Source organism: Eptesicus fuscus, chromosome 19, assembly GCF_027574615.1.
Source record: "Eptesicus fuscus isolate TK198812 chromosome 19, DD_ASM_mEF_20220401, whole genome shotgun sequence".
Lineage (NCBI taxonomy): Eukaryota > Metazoa > Chordata > Mammalia > Chiroptera > Vespertilionidae > Eptesicus > Eptesicus fuscus.
Window position 1 is genome coordinate 54,183,102 of NC_072491.1, and position 22,142 is coordinate 54,205,243.

Here is a 22,142-nt window from a genome sequence, read left to right on the forward strand (position 1 = left end):
CGTCTGGCTGGCGCGGGCGCCGAGGGTCGGAGCGCTCTTCTTTGGAGACAAAGCTGTTCTGGTCTCATGCTCTCCTGCAAGTTCAGCTCAACCTCTTACGGATTTCTTGGTTGCAAAGCAAAAATGCGTGAGTTTTCCGATTTGCTTTTCTCCCCCAGGAATGGGCTCAGACTGCGGAAGGGCATCCTGTTCGCACGCGTAGGAAGAATCTCCCCCGGTTTCCGTCCTGAAGATGTGCCGGCACCAGCGTGCAGAGGAAAGGCCTAGAAGGAAGAACAAAGAAAGACAAAGACGCGGGCGCAGGGACCTGCATCAGGGGACCGTCGCCGAGACCGAATTCCGCCCGCGCAGGACCAGCAGCCTGTGGTGCAAGGTCAGCCCCGGCCAGGCCGCGCCGCCCGCTCTGAGCGAGGAGCCACATCACAGCCGTGTCTGGCATCCGCAGTGACCGCAGGCACAGGCCGTCACACCCACTCCTGCATGGAGCGCTTGCAGTACAGTATGTGGCGCGGCGTCCCTTTGCGCTTGAACTGGAGCACGGTGTAGGCCAGCACCAGCAGGCACAGCGCCAAGATGCAGGGGATGACGATGGCCACGGCCCGCACCGTGCCCGCCGTGTTGTCCAGCTTGATGACAATGTCCACGTCGTCGGGCGGGCTGTGTCCTTCTGTGTGTCTGTCTGTGGGTCCGTCACAGCCCATAAAGTCCTTCAGGATGGATCTGGGGTATCCGGGCTCCACCTTGAGTATCTGGTTGTTGAATTTCCAATACTCCTTTCCTTTGTAGAAATATGTGAAGCCTGGGTGGGGAGGAAACAGCACACAGAGGAAACACTTACTTGTGGAAGCGGATGAGTGTAGACAATCAAACAGACTAAGCCCTGGCTGGGTGGCTCAGTAGTTAGAGCGCCGTCCCGATTCGCCAAGGTTGTGGTTCGATCCCCAGTCAGGGCACATACAAGAACCAGGCACTGAATGCATGAACGGAGCAACGAGCCATGTGCCCAGGACCGTGTGCCCAGGCCCGTGTGCCCAGGACTGTGCACTCGGAGCGGGAGGCTCAGCCCGGGAGCAGGGCTCGCTGCCAAGGGTGTAGAGAGACCAGGCCAAGCACCTCTACCCCGTCCACACGTCTGCCCTGGAGGGAGGCTCACGGGACTGAGGGCACAGGGCATCCCACGTGACCACATCCATCTTCATGGAAGAGGCGGCCGCACCTGATAACCTGAAGCTCTGTCCGCCTCAGGCTGTGGCTGGACAGGACCCCTGGTGAGCGGCCCCTCCAGGAAACCCCTCAGGGGACTCCTCACCATCTGGGCCTCCCAGACAAGGCTGCCTTTCCTCATTGGAACCAGAAATATTAACAAACCATAGGCATCCTAGTGCTTGGTGACAGACTTCATTTTTGGCTCTAGGCTCCCCACTGCATCTCCTGTTTTTGCCCTCACTATATAACTTTCTTAGCCACTTCGCCTCTGTTAAATTCATGTCACTTAACATATTTTACAGAACTTCCAAAGCCATTATTAATCCTTTTAGAGTAAAGAAATGTGGAGTATGGGTAGATCTACAATTCTATCTTTAATAACTAACATATATTTCATGGGGAGGAGGTGGCATGGGGAGCCCTGGGGTCTGGCAGTGCATGTGACTATGTTCCAGACCATGAGGGTGCGAAGATAGCCTTTCCCAGCGGGTGGCAATTCGACTACAGACATGTGTGTCTCAGAGGACTGCCTCTGAATTTCTGTTGGTTTTGTTAGCACACGTCCAGATTTTCTTCCTGTCCACAGCACCTTCAAATCAAGTTTCTTTGTGACTATCTTTCTTGGATTTAATTCGTGTTTTTATTTTTAAGAATAGTTTATTGATTTTTTTTTTTTTTAAAGAGAGAGGAAGGAAGAACAGAGAAACATCAATGTGAGAGAGTAATATCCATCAGCTGCCTCCTGCATGGTCCCCTACTGGGGATGAGCCTGAAACCTGGCCATGAGCCCAGATGGGGAATCCAACCAGCAACTTCTCCGTGTATGGGATGACGCCCAACCCACTGAGCCACACCGGCCAGGGCTGCATTTAATTCTTGCTTTGAGATAAAATTCAAGAGGCCAAGAGAAATGTTTTAATGTCATAATTACTTAAAAACGATACTCGAGGAGCTGTGTGTTTTGAACAGTATGCCTACTTTAGACTTAATGCTCATTAATGGCGTTTCTTTTTCCTCTGTTATTGAGCACTTACTATGGAAGAAGTCTGTGCTAAAAAACTAGAAAAATGACACCTTTAACCCTTATAACTACTCTGTCAAGTGGAACTAATTACCTGTACTTTCCAGGCAAAGATAAGAGGCTCAGGGATAAAGTTCAGGCCTCCCAAGTCCTGAACACGAATGCTTTTTCTAAGACCGGGGCCCTTGGCAGAGCGCCTGTCTCTGAACAAACACGCCTCGGCTAAACAGCACAGGCTGTGACAGACAGCACCCTGAGACAGACAAGCGGACCGAACACTCTGGACATGGCTCAGAAGACCAGGCCCGGCCACCGCTGCTGCGGGCCCTCCGCCGAGGAAGTCGCTCTGTTCAATGCCGACGCCAGAGAGCGTGCTGCTGCCTCCGTGGCGACGGGCGTTTCTCCATCAGGACAGCTCGCCAGCGAAAGCACGAGTGTCAATCCAGATGTGTCTGCGGGAGCTGCTCTTCGATGACGCTGTGACCCCAATGCAACCACTCAGCAAGCGGATGCAGCAACGGGGCGGGCCTGCGAGGACCGGACCCAGGTCTAGGATTCCACGGACCCTCCACACGGCTTTCTGATGAACTGGAAGCCAACAGCTTCCAATTACTAGGAGCCACTGGGTATCCTACGGAAATGCAGAAGTTTCCATTTTCATGTTTATCCGATCTGAGGCCAATTTTACGTAACACACTCCAAACACAGAAGCCGAACTGTAGTTTACTGAAGACATGTGTTAGAGAGAAGAAGTCCAGTCGGTAGCAGTTAGAGGGGAAAATGTGCTTGAGAAGCAGCCCAAAGTCTTTGTAACAGAAATCTGTTACACCTCAAGTTCACCTCAGTCAATGATTCAGGAGTTTTCCCGTTTGTGAAATGTCAGTTGGTTGAGAAAATGTTTATGTACCCATTTTTCCTTTTGAGGGTGGATTTGAGGTAATCTGCTTACTTACTAAGAGTAGCTACTTCAGAAGAATTAACCTACATTGTCACGTTTGGGACATTCACAGGCTAGGCGTGGCTGCGATTGGCCACGTGAACGCAGCACTGTTAAAAGCAGCATCTTGCAGTACCCTTAGCAGCCCATTTCCGAGAGCCCTGGCCAGGGTGGTGCAGTGCGCTGGAGTGTCATTCTGCACCTCAAAAGCCTGTGGGCTCCCCTCCCTGTCAGGGAGCACAGCCAGGCAGCGGGCTCCACCCCCGCCAGGCCTCTACAGAGGCAGCCATCAGTGCTTCTCTCACACTGAAGTTTCTCTCTCTCTCTTTCCCTTCCATTCTCTCTAAAATCAATAAAAACATGTTCTCAGGTGAGGAATTAAAACAAAACAAAACACTGCACTGTCTAAGGAGAGAACGTGGAGTAGCCAGGAGGTGGGGCTTTACAGCAGTCAACCAGGGAGCAACTTGAAGGGGGTAAACAGAGTCGTTACTCCAATTCTCTATGAGCAAAGTCTCCCGGGATGGAGAGTGCGGCGTAGGATCAGTCAACACTGCTGCACGAAGCATGCACGGGGCCGGGGTGCAGACTTATGCAGGGGTCCCTCCGTAAGGTACATCCTTGAATGTCAACTGTGACTAAAACAATGGCAAGTGGAGAAAACTCGCTGTTGCTTACACCCTGTGGAAGGCGAGGGCCCAGTCCTCCCACTCCGCTCTGCGTGAGCCCAGTGCCGTTTGGATTGCTGCGGTTATTTCTGCGGCGGAGAGCGAGGAGGACAATAAGCAAACTGCTGCATCAGACGGTTACCGGTGGGACAGGAGGGATGGCTCAGGCCCCGTCCTGACAGCCTGGCGTGTTCAGGGCCACACAGCGAGCACGGGCCCCACACCGGCCACATCGTGAGGCTGCGACAGAGGGAAAGAGGGCCAACTTTCCCTCCTCCCCGGAGACCGTGATCCGAGCACCTTCTTGAGGCTGATGTTCCGGTTTCGTCTCACCGCTTCTATGATCGTGACAAGTCACTTCAGCCAGCTGCGATGCTGTCCTCACTTACGCGCCACAAATGAGGGAAAGAGGTGTTTGTGTTGGACAGTTAATGAGAAAATGAATCCATAAGCACCATCGATGTTTGCAGGCAGGCACTCAGCAAGTGGCGTCAAGCGGTCCTATTTCTTTGGTCAAGGTGCAGAACTGATGTCAGGATGTATGACAGGATGGCACAGTCCACTTTAATGCAAAAAACAGCCTTCAAAAATGTATAGCTGAATTTTAAGGGCTTTAAAGTAATTATCATTAGGAGAGAATTCCGAGGGAGAAAGGCTACATGGGAAGGAGCGGGTGGAGGAGACAAAAGCTCGGAACAGTATCATCTCTGATTTCAGGGCTAACGAGTGCCACCACATGGGCTGACTTACAGGGAGGCACTTGGGGTCTGAGTGTAAATGCAAACATGTTGACTGCATCATCTGAGCTGCTCTTTCATACAAACACAGTGGAAGCAACGTTTAAGCTAAGAAGCCACAGCATGAGACTGAGCAGAGAATGAGAACGGAGTCGGCTGTGGGAGATGAGACTGAGAGCTCCCCGATTCGGATATTGCCGCCGACAGCACCAGGGTTCAGACCCTCCCCGCCAGAGCGCGGCTCTAGGGTGACGGCACGCACATCTATGGACCGGTCACCGGGGACCGCCTTGCAGAGGTGATACGGGCATGGGCACTGAGTGCAAGGATCAGGCCTCAAAAGCGGGTATTCCAGGAGGGTTTCCCTAGAGATGAAAAGCGAGCTGTTGAGCGATGCCACGGGGCGGATCGGGCCGGTCCAGGAGACACAGGTGTGTGAGGGTGCACCTGCAGTTTTCGCTCATTCGTAAGCAGTGATTTTCCCAACACGCCTGTGTGTGTCAGTATTTTAGTTATTCTTTGCTGAGTGAAAACATTAACTCCGGAATATAAGGGAGCGGCTTTTCTCCGTATGAAGTTAGCTTGGGGGGAAGGCAGCTCTGTTCTTCAGGCGACGGGCATTTGTTCTGTGGGAAAGCACAGACTTTCCCTGGTATTCTGGGCCACAGGGAACCATTCCCTCCTATTTCCTACGGTAAATCACGTGATGCGTGTTTCTTTCTGCTACTTTGGGGTGCTATTTCTTTCCCTCCCCTTGTTCCGGGACACTGTGTTTGACGTTATTTTGAATTATTGTTGCTGCCGTTTAGTCCTAGTTAGTGTCCCTGGGTGAGGAGAGAAGTGCTCAGCGTGACATGTGCATCAGGGGGCGTGGACTGCCCGTGGCCTGGCTGGCTTCCCTCAGGACCCACTGAATCTCAAACCCTGAGGGAGCCCAGGGGCGGGGCCACTCTGGCCGCTGCGCATTGGTAATCGATCAGGCCTGGCGTCTGAGCAGGGCCCTGGTCTGCTGAGGATCTCAGCTAACGACACACGTGGAAGTAACACCCTCAACGTGCCCTGTGCTTCAGCCACTGACACCTACCTTCTCCGTGACCAGCTCCTGCCCACGGGTGTGTTATTATCTTCACACGGACTTTAATAGAAAAATCGGTGTCTCTACTTCAAAGGTATCCACACCCCCCTTTTAAAACAGAACTTCCCTTTTTCTTGTATAAACTAAAATAAGTTAAGGTTAAGAAAACATCTGGAGCAGAACGTGAAACGTAACTCGAGGAAGGGACGCTCACACACATGGTGATGCGATGCAGCTTCCTAGTGACGGCGCCAGCGATGGCTGCGCACCCGCGGGGCCTGCTGCCCTGTGCCTACCGCTCTCCTTGTGCACGAAGGCTCCCTGCGGAGAGTCGGGGATGCCCTTCCAGACGGTGATGGGCTTGGGGTAGCCGGGGTCCATGGTCTTCATTTCTTCACTGTACCTCCAATACCTGCAACGACGAGAAACAACACGCAAGGTCGGGGAGAAGGTGGCGTGCGCAGGGGCAGCAGACAGCCACCCCTCGCTGCCTGCCCCCCCCCCCCCCCGCTCCCCCCGACCCTGCAGCGATTTCAGAGCTGACTTAACCCCTGGGAAGACAGCGAGACCAAAGCACGAATTCTGTTTCCTCCCCTGTGTCTGTGAAAACTGGGTATGCTATTGTGTATTCAGTCAGCATGCTACAGTTAATAAAAACTACATTTCAATTCAAAAGGGTAGCATCAACCTATGCATTTTTAAAAAATCTTCCTTAGGCAGCAGTACATTGTTTTGGGAAATGATCTCAAGCAGAATCTTGGTCCACTTATTCCTTCAGCAAAGCTGAGCGCCCGCTGCTGCCTGGCAGTGTTGTGGGTGCTGGAGACACAGGTGGGGGGAGGGACAGCGTCCTCGTGCGATGCCGGCAGGTGCAAGGAGCTAGTGAGGCGCTAAAGCAGAGGACGTTATCCAGGAACGCGGGTCAGCCCCTCCCAGTGCCTGGACAGACAGCGTCTGTGACCGGCTGACGCCTGAGCCGGGGAGAAGTGAGCAGCGGCAGGGGTTGCTTTGGGGGAAGGCATTCCAGGTGGCATCGGGAGCTGCGGAAAGTTCCGTGGCAGGAACACGCCTGGTGCCCAGTGCCCAGCAGCCACGATGCAGGTAGCAGAGGGGGCTGAGGTTGGCGTGTGGGCCAGCATCCACGATCACAGACCCTCCAGCCCCGCCAAGCCGGGGCCCTGCCGGGAGGCGGAGCCACAGGCCAGCAGAGGGGCGTTGGCCGGGCTTCCCTGTCACAGGGACCGGCTGCTGCGGGCCTCACAGCTGAGGAGCCGCAGCGCATGGCGAGGCCGTCAGGCATCCCAGGGGCCAGCTGCGCGCCGGGGGCTGTTGGTAGCTGGGGGGACGGAGTACTGTTTCCTGCAGCCCCGCACTAACTGGTGGATGGAATGCGCGTGTGAGGGAAGGTGAGGGCAGCTCAGGGGTTTGGGGCCTGGCCATCGGGAGGGAGAGCAGGGCCCTGCAGGGCCATCGGGCGGGGCTCTGGGGGAGGGGCGGAGGCCCTGAGTCTGGCCCTGGTGTCTGAGTTCAGGGCCTGGTGCACATCAGGGAGCAGTTCTGCGAGTCCTCAGGGTGGACGGACAGGAAAACAGAGAGGCAAAGTCGGGACTTTCCGACGCCCAGTGCCTCACAGAACTGCGGCATCAGAGGGGCGGACGGGCCCCCGACCCCTATGTTCTCAGCCTCACAAGCTGATGCCTGGGATGTTCTAAGGATCAACAGTAAACTCGCCTATTTCAGGGCAGACGGAATGTTCTAGGCATGACGTGGTGATCACAGCACACCCCTCAGATGGATCCACTGTTCCTGTGTGAGAGGAGAGTGCTGGGAGGAGGACACCAACAGGCCGGTTGCAGCCAGTCCTGGCTGGTTGTAAAGTCCTCCCTTTCCCCTACATGCAATGAACGTTCCCCCAATTCACCTGACAACCATTTCTAAACACCTCTGACCTTCGGCTAAAGCTAGTGTTTGACCAACAGGCTTGGGAAATCACACACTTTGTGCATGAACTTGGAACTAACTGTTTTGGCTAAAACCATGAAAAAATTTTTTTCTGGTCTTTTCTGGATATTTCCTGGGCCAGGATGGTGGTGGGGGGGTCCTTTGTCCACGGGCTGTGATTCCTGCCAGCCTCCGCAGGCGAGGGGGCACCTTGGCCCTTCAGAGGGGCCGGAGGGAAGGTGGCTCCAGGAAGGGCCCCGGGACAGGGCAGGCCGCGAGTCCCGCAGGGGACAGGTGTGTCCCAGGTTCTCACCACAAAAAAAAAAATGAACGTGCTTTTCTGTGTGATGCTAGTGTAACCCACAATAATAGAAACAAAGCGGACCTATATTTTACTGCCTTCTTTGGAAGCATCTTGAGTTTCTCCAAGGTTAAGCTTAGCGTGAAGTATGGCCATTGAGCCTTGGACATAGTGGTGAGGAGATGCTGAGCGGTGAGCTGGGGACACAGCATCCGAGAGCTGGATCTATGAGGATCAGCGTGTGTCCGAGGGCCCAGCTGTAGCTCAGGATGGACCGGGCAGGCAGGGACCTGTGGACGAGTTCCCGCAGCACGTGGGACCGAGGAGCGGGAGGCCTCCCTCTGAACTGGAGGAGCAGCTCACAGCCTCCCTTTCGGCTCCTCTCTCTGTGCTTCGGAGCAGTCACGAGATCCCTGCTTGCAACACGATTACATGTCCAGGATCTCGAGCCTGTCCCTCCGCCCAGTTTTTACACAGAAAGATGCCAATGGGAAGCAGAAATAAGTAAAGACAAATACATTCTCAATGTCTCAATATTTCCCTCAAAAAATATATAAAATATGTAAAATGTTAAAACTGGTGATATTGTAAATATGCACCATAAGGAAGAAAGCTTTTGCTAAAAAGAACTTTGGACCCAAGGGAAGTAAAATGATAAGAAAACGCACTGCCAGGGGAGGCAAGGTCGCTCGGCCTCCACAGCTCCCGGCCGGAGAGGCCACAGAGAAGAGAAACAGACACATGCCATACGTTTAAGTGCATAAATACATCTCCTTTGGTAGAGGAAGACTGATGTCGCCTGTTACGGTAAAATATGTTAAAAACATTTCGATTCCAGATTTCAATAATTGATCTCCTCACACCAGCTCTTTCACCCACAGGACATGCCTGCAGTAGGCTAGAGACGCCAGCCTCGCTAACCACTGAGCGCCTCCCTCGGCGAGTGTGTACTGACCTGTTCCCCTTGAAGAAATAGGTTTTCCCAACGTCCTCCCACCAAATGGCCGAGTCAATGCCGTGAGGGGGGATCCCGCTCCCGAGAGTGACCAGGTCGTGAGGGTAGCCTGGCTGCAGCGTCGTGTCCTTGAACACCCAGTACTTGTTACCTGTGGGAAGTAAGCGCAGACGCACAACACGCTGATTCGAGGTCAGAAGTCAGAGCACCCCGCTGGCAATGCATTCAAATGGGCCCGTGAAATCCACAGGCGGCTTCGCGGCGCTCACAGCTGGAACCCGGACATTATTTCTGAAACATCCCTGTTATTTCTGAAGGTGGATATAGTGAATAACTATTTAAGAACCCAATCAGCATGGTGGACTAATCTAAGAAACAAAGAAAGACCTACAGCTTGCCACCATGCCACCGTTCTGAACCAAGGATCACGGACGCTCCGCCTAGGGACCCAAGGCCCTGCTCGGTCCAAGGCTACGTTTCCCGCATCCTGCCGCCCTCAGACGCTGAGCCCATTATACGCGCTTCTCTGAGAAAACACTTCCTTGAGGCCAACCCCTTTCCTTCATGATCAGCATCCATAATCCCGCAGTCTTACAACCTCATCCGCCGTGTCTAGCAGTCCCCTCCCCCGTGTGAGGGGCTCCTGAGGGGAGAACAGTAACTCACCTTTGTTCAGAATTGCGGAGCATGCAAAGTACTAGAGAGAAGGCAAACGGCGGTCTGTCTACTGCTGCTTTGGAATGATCTACAGACAACACAGCCTGCAGGCCCTACCCCTGAGGCTGCCCACACTGCCGCTGCGGCTCCGCTCCCGTGACCCACCGTTGCCTTCCCTGCACGCTGCTAACACCGCTGCCTGATCTGATCGCCAGCGCCTCCAGGGCAGCCATTCTCCACCTCATCCCGTTTTTGTCCTGAGGTCTATTTGACATGGCACTTCACATTAGTGTCAGTGTACAGTGTAATGATTGCACATTTGTATAAACTGGGAAATGACCCCACAGTAAGTCCAGTTACATTACAACTTCCTCCTTCTCGTGATGAGCCCTCCTAACATCTGCTGTCGGAGCCCCGTCCACGTGTGCAGCAGGGCCGGGAATGCAGTCACGTGCTGCCCGGCACCCAGGACGCTCTGGCTTGTCACTGGCGGTTTGGACTCCTTGATCCTCTTCACACAGTAGCCAGCTCCCAACCCTCCTCCACTCTGGCAGCCACCAGCCTGCGCTCTGTGTCTATTACTTTTTCTGTTTTGGGTAGTAGATTGCACACATATGTGGAATAATACAGTGTTTTGCTTTTCTCTCTCTGACTTATTTCACTGAGCATAACGCACTCTAGGACCATCAGTGTTGCTGCAAATGGTAAGATTTCATTCTTTTTTTTATAGTTGAGTAGCATTTACTTATCCATTTATCAATCATTGGACACTTAGTTTGCTTGTATGTACACCTTAGCTATCCTACATAATAAAATGGTAATATGTAAATTACCATCACTCCGCTATGCCCACGATTGGGCCAGCGGGAGGCGCAGGGGGCGGGACTCAGGGTGGCCGGGGTAGCTGATTGGGCCAGCAGGACGCTGAGCTCGTGGCGCCACTGGCACTGCGAGCTCAGTGTCTGCTCAGCGTCTGCGCCATGGCTGCGCCGGAGGCGTTCGAAAGGCCGGTGCACCAGCGGAGAGACAGCCAGCTGGTGCACCAGGTGCATGATTAAATCATGCACTGGGCCTCTAGTCTATAATAAAAGTGTAATATGCTAATTAGACCAGACGTCCTTCCTTCTGGACAAAGCCACAGTGGGCAGGGGCTGCGGCAGAGGCGGCAGAGGCCCCTGGCCATGGCGGTGGGCGGAGGCTGGGGCTAAAGCCCGTGCACGAATTTTGTGCATCGGGCCTCTAGTTGTAAATAATGCCGCAATGAACATTGGGGGTGCATATGTCTTTTCACATTAGTGTTTCACAGTCTTTGGATAAATAAGTGAACAGCGGGGTGTAAGGCAGTTCTATTTTAATTTTCTGAGGAACCTCCACATGTTTCCCGTCACGGCTGCCACCAGGGAGCACGAGGTCCCTTGGGGTGAGAGCATGAGAAAAAGAACACAGAAGCTCCATCGGCCTGCTGTCCAGGCATCGCAGGAGCTGCCAGGGTGTGAGAAAGGAGATGGTGACAGTTCCACCAGGAAATTCTTATCCTATATATCCTATCTAATAAAGAGGTAATATGCAAATTAACCATCACTCCAACACACAATATGGCCGCCCCCATGTGGTCAAATTTGGCTGCCACCAGATATCGGCAGGGGAGGGCAGTTGTGGATGATCAGGCCAGCAGGGGAGGGCAGTTAGGGGTGACCAGGCTTGTAAGGGAGGGCAGTTAGGGGCAACCAGGCCTGCAGGGGAGGGCAGTTAGGAGTGACCAGGCCTGCAGGGGAGGGCAGTTAGGGGTGACCAGGCCTGCAGGAGAGGGCAGTTGGGGGCGATGAGGCCTGTAGGGGAGGGTAGTTAGGGGCAACCAGGCCTGCAGGGAAGGGGAGATGGGGGGGACCAGGCCAGCAGGGGAGGGCAGTTGGGAGGGACCAGGCCTGCAGAGGAGGGCAGTTGTGGGCAATCAGGCCAGCAGGGGAGAGCAGTTATGGGCAATCGGGCTAGCAGGGGAGGGCAGTTAGGGGTGACCAGGCTGGCAAGGGAGGGAAGTTAAGGGTGACTGGGCCAGCAGTGGAAGGCAGTTGGGGTGAACAGGCCTGCAGGGGAGAGCAGTTGGGGGGGACCAGGCCTGCAGGGGAGGGCAGTTAGAGGCAATTGGGCCAGCAGGGGAGGGCAGTTAGGGGTGACCAGGCCAGGAGGGGAGGGCAGTTAGGGGTGATCAGGCCAGCAGGGGAGGGCAGTTTGGGGCAATCAGGCTGGCAGGGGAGCAGTTAGGCATTGATCAGGCTGGTAGGGGAGTGGTTAGGGGGTGATCAGGCAAGCATTTGTCAGGTGGCAAGATGAGATCCCAGCAGCTAATTATACACAAAATTAGGAAAATAAACACCTTGCCTGCATATTTGTGGCACAGAACTCAAGAAAACAACTCAATGATGATTACGAGTTACAGATTTAACTCTCCAGTCTTTACTAAGGACATACAGTTAGGCAGTTCCTTCTGCATCTTAATGAGGAAAGGTTTTCGCACTACAAAGTTGCAGTGACTTCATTTCTATTATTTAGGTTTTGAGTATTCGAGATTCATACTCAACTATTTTCCTTTTTTAAACACAGGAGCGGTGGATTGTAGCACCTTGCCACTGAACAGTCTGGTTCTCTAGGGAAATATCGCCTCCTTGGCAGGTGGAGGCATTTCCTGAATTCATAGGAGCTGCCATAGTCAGGAGCAAGTGGAACAAGCTGCTCCTAGGAACACTGTACTGGGCAGAAAGTAGAGGAAAAGGCCAGGTCTGATTAAAGACAGATAAGTTATAAATAATACAAACAGCCTTGCTTATTGTTTGGGGCTGGAGAGGACATTACAGATTATGTACTCTAGTAATTATTTAGTGAGATCCATTCACCCACCCATCCATCCACCATCTATCCACGCACCCAAACCATCCATCCACCATCCATCCACCCACCCACCCGTCCATCCACCATCCATCCACCCACCCATTCATCCATCTATCCATCCATCCACCATCCATCTATCATCCATCCATCCATCCATTCATCCATCATACATCCATCTACCCATCATCTATCTATCCATCATCCATCCATCCATTCATCCATCATCCATCCATCCATCCATCCATCCATCCATCATCTATCCATCCATCCACCATCCATCCATCATCCATCCATCCATTCATCCATCCATTATCCATCTATCCACCCACCCATCTATCCACCATCCATCCACCCACCCACCCACCCACCCACCCACTCATCTATCCAGCTGCCCATCCATCCACCCAGTCATCCATCATCCATCCATCCATTATCCATCCACCCATCATCTATCCATCCATCCATCCATCCATCCATCCACCCACTCACCCATCTGGTATCTGTCCACTAAGAGCCTAGTACAGCCCGTCACTGAGGGAGCTGTGGACAAAATGACGGAAATACTCAAGGTGCTCACTCCAGTGCAGTTGAAGGACCGGCACACACTAAGCAAAGAATCCCACAAAGAATTTTTAAATTACGTGCTTATTCCTACATGGAAAAGGGGTCAAATGGAGTTTAAAAAATGTTTATCAAGGGGACAGGCCGTGAGAGCCAGCACAGGGTCAGGGACACTGCCGGCCGCCAGCAAGGAAGCAGGCTGAGTACCCCTCCTCCTGCTGCTCAGGATACAAATAAGAGTGGGGGAGGGCCTCCCCATCACGGACACAGCATCCTGGATGCCAGGAGGGCAGAGCTTCTGGGCACTCATGAGCCAAACAGGCACCATGCAGGCACACGTCCCAGCTGATGCTCCAACTGATCCCTGGAGAAGAATGCCAACTAGGTTCCCAATGGAGAAACCGAGGCACAGGGAGCAAGTAACTCGGCCACTTCACAGGGCCAGTCAGCGTGTGAAACTGTGTCTGACTGCAGCTCCCTGTCCTTACAGCCGAGGCTGGACCCTGCATGTCCTCACAGCTGAGGCCGGACCATCCCCCATTCCTTAAGGGAGAGTCTGCAAAGACAGAATAAATTGTAAGGACTCTTGCCTTTGCCTGGAAGTTCAGGCTCACTTAACCCCAGTGTCCCCAAAGGCTACATTTCGTTCCCCGCCCTCACTACACACGCTGGCCCTGAGGATACTGACTAGCTGCTGCTGCTGCTGTTCAGAACTCTTTTCTTGGTCTGTTTAAGCTCATTTCTGTCCTCTGGGTCCTGGCAACACAGCAGTCCCATCAGTTTGGACCTGGCTCCTGGGGTTGGCTCAGTCCAAGCTGTGCACAGCCCACGGCGGCTCAGCCAGGCTCTGCCCGGCCCTACAGACCTGAGTGTTATTGTTCTCAGCAGAGCAAGTGCTGGCGATGGCAGGCCAGTCCTCTGAGCTCACCCCTGCATGCAGGCCCTGAGCCGCTACACAAGCAACACCCACCACTCAGGTCAACAGCAAATACATCCCACAGGACAGAGTGAATCTTTTATGAGTGATGTCCTAGTTTATTGTAAAGTATCTTATATAATAAAGATGTAATATGCAAGTTGACCATCACACCCTCACACAAGATGGCCACCCCCATGTGTTTGCAAGATGGCCACCACAAGATGGCTGGCAGGGGAGGGCAGTTAGGGGTGACCAGGCCAGCAGGGGAGGGCAGTTGGGGGGTCCCAGGCCTGCAGGAGAGGGCAGTTGGGGACAACCAGGCCTGCAGGGGAGGGCAGTTGAGGGTGACTGGGCCAGCAGGGGAGCATTTAGGCATTGATCAGGCTGGCAGGGGAATGGTTAGGGAGTGGTCAGGCTGGCAGGCAGGCGAGCAGTTAGGAGCTAGCAGTCCTGGATTGTGAGAGGGATGTCTGACTGCCCGGTGGGATTAGACCCAAACGGGCAGTTGGACATCTCTCAAGGGGTCCCAGATTGGAGAGGGTGCAGGCTGGGCTGAGGGACACCCCCTCACCCTCAGTGCACGAATTTCATGCACTGGGCCTCTAGTTTAACATAAACTGACTACTAAATCAAGCAAAGTTTGAGAAGTGAAATAGATTTCATTGCATAAAACAGCAAGCGACCCAAAAAATCTTTTAAAAAGAAACCCAAACCCCTTATTTCATGAAGAAACCCGGTCGTGCCTAACTGCCCTCCCCTGCCTGCCTGGTCACCCCTAACTGCCCTCCCCTGTAGGCCTGGTTCCCCCCAACTGCCCTCCCTTGTGGCCTGGTCACCCCTAACTGCCCTCCCCTGCAGGCCTGGTCCCCCCCAACTGCCCTCCCCTGCTGGCCATCTCGTGACCACATGGGAGCGGCCATCTTGTGTGAGGGTGTGACGGTCAGTTTGTATATCACCTCTTTATTATATAGGATAGTTTGTAATAAGCTAGGAGATTGCTCTGTCCTGTGGGATGTATTCTTTGCTGTTGACCTGAGTGGTGGGTGTTGCTTGTGTAGCGGCTTTTTGTTGGTTGGTTTGTTGTTGTTGTTGTTAATCCTCACTGGAGGGTATTTCTTCCATTGTTTTTAAAGTAGGATTTTTTCCTTTTAAACGTTTTTATTGATTTGAGAGAGAGAGAGAAGGGAGATAGAAACATTGATGAGAGAGACATCAATTGGCTGCCTCCTGCACACCCTCCCCCCCCAATCCTGGGGATTGAGCCCCAAAACTCGGCCCCTGCCATGACTGGGAATCAAATTGGGGACCTCTTGGTGCATGGGTTGATGCTCAATCACTGAGCCACATGGGCTGGGCATTTTTCCATTTATTTTAGAGCGAGTGGGAGGGAGGGAAGGGAGAGGGGAAGAGAGAGAGAGAAGCATGGATGTTACAGAGACACATCAGTTGGTTGCCTCCCACACGTGGGATTGAACCTGCAACCCAGGTACATACTCTTGACCAGAACTGAACCTGAGGCCCTTCTGCGTGCCGGTTGATGCTCTAACCACTGAACCACTGACCAGGGCAGAAAAAATGGCTTTTAAATCATTCATTCATTCATCCATTTTACTTTTTTTGGTGCTTTTAAGCAAAATCTAAAAAGCCTACAAATTTGACTTCTACATGGGATACCACATGGAAAAACATAAATGAAAGTATTAAAATTTCACTTCATTTGTGTTTCTAGGAATCCTAAGTGGTTCCTCCCACCCAGCAGGATTGCCGGGTCACCTCTCTGAGGGCGACAGGGCCCTGCACCTTGACCCCGTACAGTGGAGCAGGACGGGGCACGCCTCACCTTTGAAGAAGACGAAGTTGCCCTCATTGTTTTCGTACACCGCGTCGATCCCCGGAGGCAGGCCGCGCCAGAAGTAAGTGATCTGCATGGGGTACCCGTCCATGACCCTGTTGTTCCTCACCCGCCAGAACCACTGGTCCTGCAAGCCAAGCACAGGAGGCGTCCGCGTCACCTGGGCCCGCCGGGCCAGCACCGAGGCCGCCGCCTCGCACACACCCAGAGCAGCAAGACACCTGCCCCCACCACCCTGGGGGCTCCTGGGTGCCTCCCAGCGCTGACCCACAGGGGCTCCAAAGGTAACGTAGAAGCACTCATCCCGGCACCAAGGTTACACCCAGGGCCCCCCCGGGGGGAGGGGTGCAGCCCAGGTCCTGCCAGGTGGAGGGAACCAGCTTCTCAGTCGGAGGCAGGTAGGGGCGCTGAGCACCACTGGGGCGGGGATGCCGCCTGCCCCACCTGCACCCATCCTCCCTGAGGTGTCATGGAGTCCTCTGTCACCCTCCAATGCGTCCTGCTGGGGCCGATAAGCTACAAGGTCACGGAGATTGAACAAAGTGATCTTGAGAATCATGAGAGCGGCCCCCAGTCTTGGTCACTGCCCACCCATCCACTTGCCCCCACAGTGCCCTGTAGAGGGCCGTTTGCTGATGGCTTCCAGGCCGGGCAAACACATGTCAGCGAGATGTGCTCCCATCTGCTTACTTGTCCTGTTGTTTCTCTTCCCAAGGAGACATATCAGAAAAAAATATGGTTACGAGAAATGTCTGAGAGTTTTATGGCTGTGAGTCTAACATTTATGTCTCTAATGAACAATAAACTAACAAACAAAATAGAAACAGACTCAGAGATACGGAGAACAGACTCACAGCGGGCAGAGGGGAGGGAGGCTGGGGGGCTGGATGAAAGGGTGAGGGGATTAAGCAGGAAAGAGAAGCAAAACTCACAGATGCAGACAGTGTGGTCATGACCTGCCAGACGGAAAGGGGTTGGGGAGGGGGAGCGGGTAAAGGGGGTGGTGAACACACAATACAATATGCAGAGGATTTATATCGAATTGTACCCCTGGAAACTACGTAATCTTATTAACCAACTAGAGGCCCAGTGCATGAAATTCATGCATGGGTAGGGTCCCTAGTGGCTGCCGGCTGCCGGCCGGGGCGTCTCCCTTCCCCTGGCTGCCTACCGTCACTGCTGGCTGGGGGGCCTCCCTTCTGCCGGCTGCCTGCTACCACCACCTCTGTCCCCATCCCCTGGTCGAGCTCCTGGTTGAACTCCCAGTCGAGGAGACAATTTGCATATTAGGCTTTTATTATATAGGATGACACCCCAGTAAATTCAACAGAAAAGAAAAAGACCAATTAACTGTAACTGTGTGTGGTGATGGATGTTAAAACAATAAAGTGGGTCCCCGTTCAGTGACGGTCCTGATGGGAGACCGCGGAGTCCTTAGCTCACCTACCAAAAATTCCCATCCCTTTGTGTTTTATGTATATATTTTTATTGATTTCAGAGAGGAAGGGAGAGGAAGAAAGAGAAACATCAGCGATGAGAAAGAATCATTGATTGACTGCCTCCTGCACGCCCCCCACTGGGGAGCGAGCCTGCAACCTGGGCCTGTGCCCTTGACCAGAATTGAATCTGGGACCCTTCAGTCCTCAAGCCAACGCCATATCCACTGAGCAATACCCGCCAGGGCCCATCCCTTTGTTTTTGACCCAAAGAAAAATGTGTCATTTACAATAAAAACTAAGTCCCTGCTGGATAAAGTGTAGGCTCTTTGACTCGATGTACCCAGGGCAGTGTATCCAACTTAACTTTGTAAACATTGAATCCAAGTAGTCTCCTCGATCTTTTTCTATAAATTCATCATGTTTTATTTTCTTCACTGACCTGTTGTTCGCTGAATATTTGCTTATACTCCCTGCCTCGCAGGGGCTGGAGCCCCTGTGCCATTGGGACATACCCCAGGCAGCCCTGGCCGGCGCCGAGCCCCAGACAGAGAGGAAGAGCCGGCGAGGGACCGGGAGCCACGGCTCTGTGGCCGGGTGCAGGGCCGTTCCCACAGGAACCTTCCAGGCCGTGTGCCCCGAGCCCTGCCCTCTGCAGGACACCACCCCTCAGTGACCGCCCTCTGCTCATCCTCCCCTCTCTTCCTCCATTTCCTTAAACACTCAGCACAGGCGTCACCGCGGCAGGACATTGCCGGGAAGCCCCGCCCTCTGGTGACCTGCCGTTTGTCCCAGGGCGTCCCGTGGTGTCCCGGGCCGATGCGCCATGACGGGGTCATGCTGTGGCTGGTGGACAGCGGAGAATCACGTGACACAGGCAGAGTCAGGTTCAGTGGCGCGATGGAGCACTGCTTTCAGCTTCCTCTTTGGTCATATTCGTTCCCCCAGACGTGCCCACGGGGCTGAGGAAACGGGGCGAGAGCCCGGGGCAGTGAGACAGGCAGAGAAGCCGAGTCAGCACCCTCTGCGCCTGCAGCTCGGAGCGGCCGAGGCCGGAGCAGAGGCGGGCCATGGGGAAGGGCCAGGGACACACAGGGACTGGGCAACCAAGGAGGCGAGGGCCTGCGGGACCAGAGGTTCGCTCCTGACAGGAGGTGGGCTGGCCGAGAAGCCCCAGCAATTCCTCAGCAGGAGCTGGGGTTCCTGAGGGAGGGGTTCGGGGTCAGGAGGCTGCTGCCACAACCGGGGGTTACCAGGGCCTCAGGGTGTTGGGCGGGAAACGGCCACTAAAGGCATCACGGTGGAATATAAGGGCACTTGTTCAAGTGAAACATTGGTCTTGGTCATTTTTCGTCTCCAACTTTATTTCTGACATTAGTCACCCAAAGCGACAGACTGTACCGTAGCTGACCTTCAGGAGGCACCGTGTCAGCGCGAGGTGAGGCTGGCCGTCGGGTCCGTGGCAGGGACCCACTCGAGAGACGGTGGCGTCTCTTGGGGACACGGGGGACAAATTCAAATCTACTGAAGGATGCCAAGCGCGGGTGAGCTCAGGTCCTCAACACCCTAAAGACATCTGCACGTGAAAGTGTCGGAAGTGGGGCGCTGTCTAGCGGAGGGGGTACACGGCAGTTTCTCCAGGGCATGTCAGCCCTGAGCTGGGAACAGCCTGGTCCGAAACTCGGGGACCGCGGCCAAGGCCCCCGAGCACCGAGCTGTCAAGCCTCGAGGCTCTAAGGGACCCTGAAGCCTGCACCTGCTCCAGAGGCGCCTTCGGCTCCCGCAGCTCATCCCAGACATTTCCTCGGCACAACAAGCCCTCTTCCTCCGTGGGAACGCTGCCGCACCGGAACTGACCAATGTCATCGCAGTGCTGCGTCTGCCAGTCCTTGTGACGGTAGTTTGGGAACTGAGTCCTTTGCAGCCTGACCTACGGCAGCCGGGCCCTGAGCAGGCACCAGGCCCCGCGGCTCGGCCACCTCCCGCCCTCCCAGCCTCCCAGTGCACAGAGCGATTATGCCCCACAGGCTTCAGTTTCCTTTTATAGCCACATTTTTGTTATTCTTTGCATCCTTTTTACAAATGAAATGTGACACAAAGTTAAAAAAAAAAAAAAGTTAAGGAAACAACACAAAAAATTGTTGACACTTTGCAATTATCCCCATAGTGTCTCTCACAGCAGAAGAGACCTCTTTCAGGGCCTTTATGGCTGGGCAGGTTCAAATGCTCCATCCCCCCCTCCCCCAGTCTAATTAGCATATTACCCTTTTATTAGCTACAGACTGCAATGTCCCAAGAACTTTTTTCTTTTATTTCTTTTTGCCGCTGGACACAAAAGTCAAAACCACGCAGCGGCGGCGGGCAGACGGGCCTGGTCTGGCTCTGAGTGCAGCCTCGGCTTCCGTGTCTGTGCCTGTGGCCTCGGGGCTCACCCTCACCCTCTTTCCTTTCAGCATGAAGTTGGGAAAGTGGGGGAGTTGACATGTTTCCAAATATGCTAACACCTAGAAAACTCCCGGGAGCACCCGTCCTCTTTGCTGGTATGTGAAAGGTCAGCGCAGAAAGCCATCGGATGAATTAGTGGGCGTTGCTCCTAAGCAGAGTCTCGCTCACGAAATGCCCTTCACACCTGAGCGCAGACCTTGCGGTGGCTCTATGCCTGCTCCCCAACGAGGCTACGGAACCCAGGAGCGTCCCGGAAAGTGCCTCCTTGAATACCGCCATGGAGGTCCTGCTGGGACCCCAGGGGCTTCCCGAATCTCGGTGATCTAGAACCGAGTCCGTTAACAACGACCCGCTTTCCAGCTCCCGAAGCTGGGCATCAGCCAGGCCCTGCCAATGAGTGACAAGGCCTGGGATTTAAAAGCCAGTAACTGTCCTATTTCAGGCAGACAACTTCTTATTTGAACCTCACAAGATTCTGAAACACTAAGTAATGCTTTCCTGAAATAACGCCCCTGGGAAAAATAGCCAAAACGCTGCTTATTTACATCGCTGTGCAGTATCTATTGCACAGGTCGGTCGCTCGCATCCACAATTCTAAAATTCCGACAACTTGAAGTGGAAGTTGTTTCCTGAGTCTGGAACAAGCTTATTTGGAGAGAACCTGACCTGAAGGGACATGAGGGTTTTTAGAGACTTCCCCCTGTTATTGGGACTAGTTATACGTTTCAGTGAAGAAAGTTTAACGAGTTGATTAGGGGTTGTGTCCCTAGATCCAATGGGGGTTTGTGGGAGAAATGTTTAATACATTAAGTTATCAATAAAATAACTGAAAAAAAGCCATACGTGGCCACAGTGTATTAAAATGGAACCAGCATGTTGGTATTTCAAATTCAAGTGTCATTTGAAATGGTATTTTGAACGAAATTGAACATTTATTTTCTGCTTTCTCGTTTCCTTAGAGGACCACTGTCTTTTGCTTTTTCCAAAATACACAACATAAATAGAACGAGTTCAACAAGAAGTCGAAGCTCCCGGTCCTTTGTCGGAGGCCATGGGTATACAACTGGCTGTGGACTGAGGTTCTGTCCACAGACAGCCCGGCCCAGTCAGGAGGACAGGCCCTCCTGCAGGCCCGGGGGCCGAGGGACCACCCCACACAGGCCCTCACCTGGCAGCCACGCCCCCTTCCTGCCGGTGTCACCTTCCTAGGGAGCCACGCCCCCTTCCTGACGGTACCACCTTCCTAGGGAGCCTGGGAGAGCAGTCTTACTTGTTAAATTTTCCAGCCAGACTTACCCATCATCATTGGAAACATAGAAACCATCATAACATGATGAACCCTAACTTAACCAGCACTGCGAGCGGCTGCCTTCACCATGCTCACCTGCGGCCATCTCACCGCGGTCTCTGAGACTTGAGGCCACGGCCCTGCAGTGAGGGTTCCAGCTCCTGAGGTGACACCTGGCAGCTCCCCACCCCCACGGGGCTGGGGGATCCCCCTCTGCCGGACACAGGGCAGTCTCCCTCACGGCCGCTGCAGGACTTGGGGTCACCTCCAGGGCCCCTTTGGTGACCTCTGTTGAAACATCTGCTCTTTTAACTTCCTGATATGAGTCTTGATGTACTGGGACCGGGAAAATGTTGTATAATTTTAGTTTAAATTTTTACTACTGGAAAGAAAAAAAAAACAAAAAACCTTATCTTTAAGTCAAATCAGAATCTGTTTGATATTGATCCTCAGTAAATAACTTGCCAAGCATCACTTCCTATGAGGACCCATGCTACTCAAATACTCTCTTCAAACCACGGGAGCAGAAGACCCTGCCCGTTCCTCTGAAGGTGAGTGAGTTACAGGCAGCTGTCAGGCAGCAGGCGCAGGGTGACAGCCATGTTCAAGCTCAAGGATCATCCCATCATACATTAGAAGCTGTTTAATTAAAAAAAAAGAAAGAAGATTTAAACTAAGAAATGTGCAGCTCTCACTGATCTTAAGACATTTTTGGGATTTGGATATTGTCAAATCCCCACAATTAGCCAAACTGTGCGGTGAAGGCACAGCCCGGGCTGCGCCCACTCCCCAGCTGTCTCACCACGGCCAGGAGGCCCGGCGGCAGCATTCGAGGGAAGGCCCTGCAGACCAGCGGCAGTCTAGGGTCCCCAGCACCACTCTGGGATCTGAAAGACCCCAAAACCACAATGAAAGCTATTATCCTTAGGGTTACAGTTTCTCACAAGAAGAGGATGCAGATCAAACCAGCCACAGGGATTTACAAAGGAACATCTGAGGAGCTCCATGCCCTCGGCGCAGTCTGTCCTGGCATCAATGGTGACAATACCCACAGGTATGCCAACCAGGACTCACACCCGAGCCTCCAGAGTTTTATTGGGGCTTTATTTCCTAGCGATGTTTGACTGACTGCCTGCCCACGTGGTGGGACTCAGCATCCAGGTCACTGACAAGGCACACGCAGGGCACACGCAGGGCACATGCCAGGCCCCCACTGCCTGGTGAGCCTCCTGCCACACAGCCGCCTCTCAGGCGTGA

At 53.6% G+C, this 22,142-nt stretch overlaps 1 protein-coding gene across 1 annotated transcript in view; it reads right to left on the reverse strand.

Moving 5' to 3' along the window:
• Window positions 1-444: 444 nt before the first annotated feature.
• The window catches only part of MMP16 (matrix metallopeptidase 16), a 164,135-nt gene continuing 142,437 nt past the window's right edge, over window positions 445-22,142 (reverse strand). The window contains exons 7-10 of the mRNA XM_008158863.3: window positions 15,705-15,843; window positions 8,842-8,992; window positions 5,941-6,056; window positions 445-799 (exon numbers count right to left, since the gene is read on the reverse strand). Of these exons, the coding sequence (XP_008157085.1) occupies window positions 465-799; window positions 5,941-6,056; window positions 8,842-8,992; window positions 15,705-15,843 (741 nt within the window). The 3' untranslated portion in view covers window positions 445-464. The remainder of the gene's footprint in view (window positions 800-5,940; window positions 6,057-8,841; window positions 8,993-15,704; window positions 15,844-22,142) is intronic.